The 8,222-nt window shown below is 45.2% G+C and overlaps 1 protein-coding gene across 6 annotated transcripts in view; it reads right to left on the minus strand.

The window, feature by feature from the left end:
- Positions 1-7,902, minus strand: part of FKBP15 (FKBP prolyl isomerase family member 15) — a 30,118-nt gene extending 22,216 nt beyond the window's left edge. For 4 of the 6 annotated variants that reach the window (XM_089535060.1, XM_089535057.1, XM_089535058.1 and 1 more), the window contains exons 1-5: positions 7,442-7,902; positions 2,794-2,903; positions 1,939-2,032; positions 908-977; positions 265-339 (exon numbers count right to left, since the gene is read on the minus strand). In XM_089535060.1, coding sequence (XP_089391186.1) covers positions 265-339; positions 908-977; positions 1,939-2,032; positions 2,794-2,903; positions 7,442-7,494 — 402 coding nt within the window. In that variant the 5' untranslated portion in view covers positions 7,495-7,902. Of the gene's footprint in view, positions 1-264; positions 340-427; positions 640-907; positions 978-1,938; positions 2,033-2,793; positions 2,904-7,441 lie in introns of those variants that run through there. The other 2 variants (XM_089535059.1, XM_089535061.1) reach the window with 2 other exon arrangements.
- Between the last annotated feature and the right edge of the window lie 320 nt (positions 7,903-8,222).

Here is an 8,222-nt window from a genome sequence, read left to right on the forward strand (position 1 = left end):
TCAAAACATCTGGAGGGTCATAAATTATCCCATCCTTGCCCTCATCCTTTTTTTTTTAAAACCATAAACTAAAGAGTCTGCATGGAATTTTATTTATAGCCTGCCTTTATTCCCATACTGAAACCCAGGGCAGAATGCACAGGATTCCCAGTTACTCTCCCACCCAAGAACCAATTGTTATCTGTTTTGTTTTCAGCATGGTAGCAGCATCACACCCCTTCAAATCATGCTGTGGTTCTGGCAGGTCTCAATGTCAAGGCTTACCGTGAATATAAATGCTGAGTGGATCTTGGCAGCTGCAATTTGCTGCTGTTGATTTATATACAGGAGAAGTCTGTACTGGAATTTGCAAGAGGGAGAGATGAACAGAAATTAAAGCACTTGTTCAGAAGTATTATTATATATATTGCTATATATTACCACTGACTTGGGCTGATGGTTGTTGGAGCCATTTTTGCTGTCAAGACTTCCTAATCTTTTCATCTTCCTCAAATGAGTTACAACCAGCAGGTTTCTTTACTTTTAAAAGTTTGTCAAAACCCCATCAACAGGCAGTAAAAAAGCATATCCATTTTTTCGAGAGCAAGACACGGTCTAGAAACAAGGCTAACAAGAAAGCTTTGCTGCAAGGAAGGTCAACTGCAGGGGAGACAGAATTTCACCCCTGCAATTAGTAACATCTCTGCATTTCCAAGAACTGTACAACTGTACCTGTTTATGGCTTGCTTTCAGCTGTGTAAGTAAGTTGAGTGGGGTCAGTGGGTTGCTTTGAACCACAATACTAGTCCAAGCAATGTTTGAAAGCAGTTTATGGATAATTTCTACCCCATTCAAAAGGAAGTTGGGGACGTTTGGGGCCCACAAACTGCCCTTTTACCAGCCCTACTTTACTCCATCCTCTATTTACCTCTCTAGTTGCATGGCTCCCCACCACTGCAGCTCCATATTTGCCTTGTTTCACATATTGTCCATTTGTACTGAAATGAAGAGGAAAAGCCTTTTAGACCCCCATAATCATACACCAACAGTTATTGCTCTCCCTGTTCCTACATCACCAAAAGGCATATTGGGGCATCTTCATAGTGGCAAGCAATCTGTGAACTTTCTGTTATTATAGTACTATAATTCCTACTGTCCCTTACCATTCACTATACTAGTTTGGGCTGACAGGTGTTGCAGCACAGCAATCACTGGAAGGCCATTTCTGCTTTTGAGACTTCCTAAAACGTCCATCTTGCTCATATGAGCTGCAACCAGAAGGTCTTTCCATTGTTGAATGTTCATTAGCACTCCCATAAACACCATCCCAACACATTTTGGAATGTCTCTAAAGTAAAAGAGAGATCTAGTCTTTACAACATGGTGAAGTGGTGTGAGTCTTAGACTAGGACTCTAGGAAACCAGGTTTCGAGTCCTCACTTGGCCGGGGAACCCACTGGGTGACCTTGGGCAAGTTCCTTTCTCTCGGCCTCAGAGGAAGGCAATGACAAACCGCCTCTGAGGAAATATTGCTATGAAAACCTTAGGATTGCCATATATCAAAACTGACTCGAAGGCACACAATAACCAAGTCTTCACAGCAGTAGTTAACAGTGCAAATGAAGGCTGACATAGGTGAAATGAAAGCGCCCCCATTTCTCTTCTACTTTATACTTTCATACTATTCTCAGTTTTTCTCAGCTACATTGTTCTCCTTACACAGACATGGAAGGCAGTTTCTGCAGGTTTAAGAGACCCTCGAGATTTTGCAGACATATAAAAAATCCTTAAGATGCTCAGAACTGGGGAATGGAAGAGTAGACTAGCTAGAACCCGGAACAGAAGAGTTTTGCGCTTCTTTAATTTCCACTTATAGAAGTCTAGATATGAAAATGGACTCTAGTGCAGCCTTCTTTCAGACATGCAAGTTTTGACATGCAATGAAACCATAGTACTTACAATCGATAGGCATGAACAGCTGTAGCTATGAAGACAGATGGTGGTACTGAGGCAGATGTTGGAGCAGGAGGCTTCTGAGATGGTGGACCTGCAGCTGAAGCATCACAAGGGAAATTTCATCACACATTTGGTTTCAAGAAAAGGATCAGGCAAGCTTTGTACAGTTTTGACTTGGGACCCGAAAATTTACTCTGAGACCACCAGAGGAACAGCTGTATTAGAACTCTCTAGTTAGAAACAAACATTCATGTAACACATTTAAGTGTGATTTGAGCATCGGAGTACGACTCTGGAGACCAGGGCTCAAATTCTCTCTCACCCATGGAAACCCACTGGGTGATCTCAGACAAGTCACATTCTCTCAGCCTCGGGGGAAGGTGATGTCAAACCTCCTCTGAACAAATCCTGCCTAGGAAACCCCACGACTTAGGGTTACCATAAATTGGTAATGACTTGGAGGCACACAAGACCCACCAGTGATGCAGCTATATGGTCTCTGTGCCCCAAATACAGAAGGAAAAGCAAGACTCTTGAGAGGAGAAGATTCTATGAAAGGCCAGACAGTAGCATTTGCATGCTTTCAAACTGCTAGGTTGGCAGAAGCACACAACATCAAATGCCATTATGAGTTTAAGGCCACAGGAATCAAGCAGACTGAACCAACTGACTTTCTTGAACAGAAAACAGAAACAAAAAATAGAAAATATGTCAGTGGAGAGGGCAATAATCTACTTCTCTACAGTTTTGCTCGAATTCCTAACAAAAGTAGAAATTAAGGCCTAATTCCAACATTGGGCTAATATAAGTGTTCATTTGTGAACCAGAACATGATGGGTAGCTTAAGTGGTTACTTACCAGCTGCTGGCTGTCCTCTCTTAGGTTGTTTGGGTGCTGTGTATTGGAAAAACTCATTTCCGCCACCAGTAACAGTCTGATCTAGCCCAAAGAGCGAAGCCAGTCTGGCCCTACATGGAGAGAACATTTTATGCACTCACTTTAGGAGGAAGAAAAAATAAACGATGCGTTTACACATAACAGAGATGGCAACATTTAGCTGCAGCTCAGTGGCTTTGTTCCAAAAGACCACGGAGTCATGGACTGAAACACCGCAAATCACTTCCCCATGCTTAGTTCCAGCATGACTCAGTTCCAAAGTGAATCACAACCTGAAGCAGAAATGGGACAGAATAAACTGAAGGCTGGAAAGGGGAGAAACTGAAATGCAGGTCTGAACTCCAAATACTGAACTCCATGCAATGCTAAAAAGCCAATACTGAACTCCATGCAATGCTAAAAAGCCATTAAAAATGTCTTCAGACTGCTTTACAATGCAGGCCAGCATTAACCAAAGGCAAAAAACACCTCCCCCATAGTTTCCATTGGAGGAACAAACCCATGGGCTGCCTGCCAAAAATATTCCGTTCGCCATGACTCTGACATTGCTGTTTGGGTGTCCTATCCAGTCAGCCTCTGCTGCTGTTTCTTGAGTGTAATCGCACCTCTCCGGCCACTGCCTTCCCATCTTCAAGCATGAGGTTAGACAGCTAGGATTTCCAAAAGAAGACCTGCATTTGCACAATCCTGACCCTCTGGAACTGCTGTATGACCTTGCAAACGGGGTGCGGTGTGGGAAGCTCTCCTGTATAATCCCTGAGTAATTCTGCTGGGGATTTCTGCTGGGGAGAAGCTAATAACAGTGGCACGTATGTTTGACAATGAAATGTGACTGAGAAGTGCAAAGATAGCAAGAAGAGAAGCTTTTCTCTTTCTCCTTCTGGAATGGCAGGTCAGGGAAAGAGGGACCTCTTGCCATGGCACAGTTTGGCTTTGGTTGCAGACTCATGGGTTGCTCCATCACAGGCTCCTCACGTGTCTAATCAGCTTCATGGGAGGATGCAGGGAAAAGAAAGAAAGAGGAAGTAAATCCAAATGAGAGTTGGCAGTGGCACCCAAGTAATCTCAGGGCAGGAAATACTGGGGGAAAAACCCTCTTTTGACATTGTTTTTGAGAGATCTCTCTCTCTCATAAGTCCTGTTCCTGAGGCAGCTCTTATCAAAGGATTCCAGGAATCAGGGCTAGAAAAATACAATGTTCGGAAAATAAGCTTTGGACTTTTTTTTGCCAGCATGAATTATGATCCAAAAATCTCTTTTTGCATTTGATTTAGACCATGAGGAATCACTGCAGACAGACCTGAGGTATCCTTGGAGAGACCAAGATTGAAGCCCCAGTGTCTCTATATATGTTCAAAATGACTCTTCCAGAGTTCTTGGGAAATCTCCAAACAGGGATTTACCTCCTTCCAGAGTAGAGTAGTTGTTTGAGGATTCAACTAGGACACTGGAAACCAGGGTTCAAATGCCTGCTCGGCAATGGAGATCTAATGGGTCACTTTGGGTAAATCACACTCTCTCAGCCTCAGGGGAAATGAAGGGCAACCCCTCTCTGAACAAATTCTGCCAAGAAAACCTCGGGTCACTTTAGGATTGCCATACATCGGAAATAACTAGAAGGCACACAACAAAGTTGGGGGCTGTCAACCATCATATTTTGAAAAACTAATTCTGTGGTTTGTGTTTGTGAAACAAACTTCTTTTTGTCTGTCTGAATCTTGAGCCATTCACCTTCCCAAACAATTCAATCACTTTTAGAGGTTTGGGACCCAGATGCTTTCAATCTCATCCTTGGATTATAAGGGTTATAAACCCAAAGAAAAAATGGTCTTTTAGAGGATGGTTGGTTGTATGCCATGAAGTCCGATTATAGTGCTGCGACTACAGAAATGCAGCTGTGGAATTCACCTAATCCTTGCATCAACACTTCCTCATAGTCTTGTCCTTCTGGACTCCTTTTAATCCTTTTGTTTTCCCAAGAATCCTCTGTGACTGTGAACTACTTTTTTCCATACAGAGTTAGCAATGTAACCCTTTTTCTTTCTAAAAGCTTACTAGTTACCTTGCTAATTAGTGAATGCCCCCAACCAAGCCCTTCTGTTGCACAACCTGACCTTTCAGGTTGCTTATCTCACTGTGTCTTTCCAACACTCAAAGGTCGGACAGTTAACATCCCCACCATCCACCTTTGGGAGTTTCAAGAAAACACAGCTGTTTAACACCCAAAATGACTCCATTATGTCTGCTTATATCATCCATGTATTCCTGTAGTCATTGATTCTTGACAAGAACTAGATAACCCCATGGATTTTCAACCCAACTCATTTCAGAAGCAAAGGAAAGTGAAATAGTAAAGAGGTATCAAAGAGTAGAAAAAGCCCTTCTTCAGAGACAGCATATAGGAAAGGAGGTTCCTAAGACAGTAGAGGCCTCTTATTTCTTCCCTTAAGCATCAAAGGCCCCATACAGACAGGCCCAAATAAACCTTCTTCGGGTCACTTTGGATGTATGCTATTTAAATGATGCATGCATCCTCAGAGGCCAGAAGCCACGCTCCAATCCTTAAGACTGGAGCATGGCTTTGGCATGGCTTCCGGACTCTCAGGACACATGCATCATTTAAACAGCATACCTCCAAAGTGACCCAAAGCAGCTTTATTCTGGCTTGTCTGTATGGGGCCAAAGACACAGAAGAGCGGACTATTCCCAAATAGTGGATTGGCACTGACTCACATTATACAGGGAGAACCCCCCCATTCGCCTTTCCACTTAGGAGGACAAGAAAACTTCGGCCCACTAGATGTTTTGGACTACGACTTCCACAGTCCTCTACTATTGATCATAAAACCCCTGGAAAGTAAAAGGTTACCAATCCCTGAACTATAGTGTTGCTCGAACCAGCTTCTGTCTCTTTCCAATGTCAAAACTTGTGGTCAGACAAAAGTTCACCCGTCCCTCCGCTTTTACAGCTTTGCTGTTTGTGGATTTGATTATTCATGTATTTTATTAATACGTTTCGTCTAAGGACATCGAGGCCCTAGGCATTTGTAGCTCCTCCGGTGCAATTTTATGGTCGATGTCTGTCAGACGCTGAGCACAGAGTTGCACTGGAGGACCTAAAGGTTGCTAGAAAGGTGTCTTCCCAGGTAAATACACGGTGCTTTTGTTATGTGCAGTTTTTGCACATTCATCGGGGCCCTGTGTATTTCAATAACCCCATTAACCTTTACAACAGCCCAGAACTGATTTACCCAAAGCAAGTCAGGTTTCTCTCTGAACTGGGGATTTTCCATTTCACGCAGCCTCATCTGTCCAAGTAGTTATAGTTTTAGGAAGGATGCATCGCAGTCACTCCAAATGCTCAATGATACGATGGCACTTGTGCCAACTTTGCCCTCCAGAGCCCTCCTCTCATTGGAAAACCAGGACTCAGTGGCTACTTTTGTCAGGTGGCTATGTAGCGATCACTTGGATACTCATTGTAGCAACCATCTACACGGAGGAGTACAACTGCTATCATCCCCCAAACTGGCTACACTGGTTAGGGATGATGGGATTTTCATCTGAACAACTACACATTCCTCAACTGATTTATATTGTTGGCTTAGTTGCTGAAGTCTTTCTTGCCAAGCTGCTCAGCTTTATCTTAACCTGCAAAGCAAATCATTACTTCCTCGTGAAGGGACTGTTAAAGCAAATGACTGGCTCAAAGGCTCACAATGAGAACCTGAGAAAGCAGAACCTAAACCCAAAGCTGCAGGAAAAGAGGTTCCAGCTCAACATTAGGAGGAACTTCTTGACAGTAAGAGCGGCTTGATAGTGGAAGAGGCTGCCTTGGGAAGTAATGGAGTCTCCTTCTTTGGAGGCCTTCGGATGGCCATCTGTCAATAGGTTGCTTCGGTTGAGAGTTCCTGCATGGCAAAAGGGGCTGGACTGGATCAGGGCCCTTTTTGGGGTCTCTTCCGACTCTACAGTTCTGTGATTCTACAGCTTTTTTTTCCCGTCACAGGTAAATTTAAAGGGAGGAAGAAAGCTTCCGGTTGCACTTGAGAGACTTTTAGGGACCTGTATTGCTAAAATAACAGACCGGATAAAACAGACTGGGGCACAACTTCTAATGAAAGGCCTGGAGTGCAACGTTTAGGATGGCTGGCAAGACCCTTGAGATGAGAGTCCCTATGAAGGAGCTGAGGTGACCACGCAGGGCCTTGGTTTTGTGCTGGACAGAGGCTGTCCTGCGATAGAGACCCTGCCCTCCTCTTCTCAAGGGGCGGAACGGGACACAGGGCTAAGTGATAAGAGCAACACCAGACCAGCCCCATAAAAGGGAGCCATTTATTCATAGGAGGGTTGTGGGTTTCGTTGTTCATTGGTCCCAGGCTCTTTCTTTCCCAGCAGCTGTCAGGCTGCTTCAGCGTGGCTACTCTAGACATGCTCAGAGGCACTCTCTCCAGCAGCTATAGGGCAGAGCTGAGGGGAAAGCCTCACAAGGACTTGTTCAGAGAAGAAGCCGCTTGAACCAAAGAAAACCGCCCCCTCCATTTGGGCGGAAGTGCCCCCCACTTCCACTTCCGGTTGCCCCCTCCCAGCTCTGGCTCTTTCTCCTCACCCTCCGGTCGGAGACAGGAAGTCGGCGTCCTCCTCTTCAGCGCCGCCGAACATCCTCGCGCTTTCCTTTCAGACTGGGAGGCGGTGCCGCAAAGCGAGCATTAATAACGACAGTGTCGTCGTAAAAACCTCAAACTTAAGACATGTATGAGAAACCAGGAAGCGAAAGTGCGTGAGGAGGAGAACTACGGGTCGCCGGGAGGTCCAAACTTCCGTCATCGACTTTTCGAGCCGGTCTGACGGAACCAATCGCGCAACGAGGAATAAAAGGGGCGGAGCTGCGAAGGGCTTAGCGAAGGAGGGAGGTTTGACCAATAGGAGGAGCAGAGGGGTAACACGTGATGCATCCTTTCTCCGGCGTCCACCAGGCGATAACTACGGGTCCCCGGAAAGGCCAAACGTCCTTTCAAGCGGGGCTAAGGGAAGCCATAACTCTCCGGGATCCTATTCCCTTCCCCTTCCTCATCGAAGATATGATAACTACGGGTCCCCGAAAAGCCCAAACTTCCTTTCAAGCGTATTTGAGGGAAGCAATAGCCCTCTAGTAATTGAAGGGGGCGGAGCTGCGAAAAGCCTGGGTGGCTAAGTGAAGGAAGGCCAATAGAAAGAGCGGACGAGTGGCACGTGACTCCTCTTTTCCCCCGCTGAAGAGATGATAACTAAGGGTCCCGGAAAAGCCCAAACTTTCTTTGAAGCGGGTGTGAGGGACACAATAGCGCTCCGGGGATTGAAAGAGGCGGAGCTTCTAAAAGCCTAAGTGCCTAAATCAAAGAGAGTACTGT

This window comes from Sceloporus occidentalis, unplaced genomic scaffold, assembly GCF_023333645.1.
Source record: "Sceloporus occidentalis isolate IW3139 unplaced genomic scaffold, rSceOcc1.0.p SCAF_8, whole genome shotgun sequence".
NCBI classification, from domain to species: domain Eukaryota; kingdom Metazoa; phylum Chordata; class Lepidosauria; order Squamata; family Phrynosomatidae; genus Sceloporus; species Sceloporus occidentalis.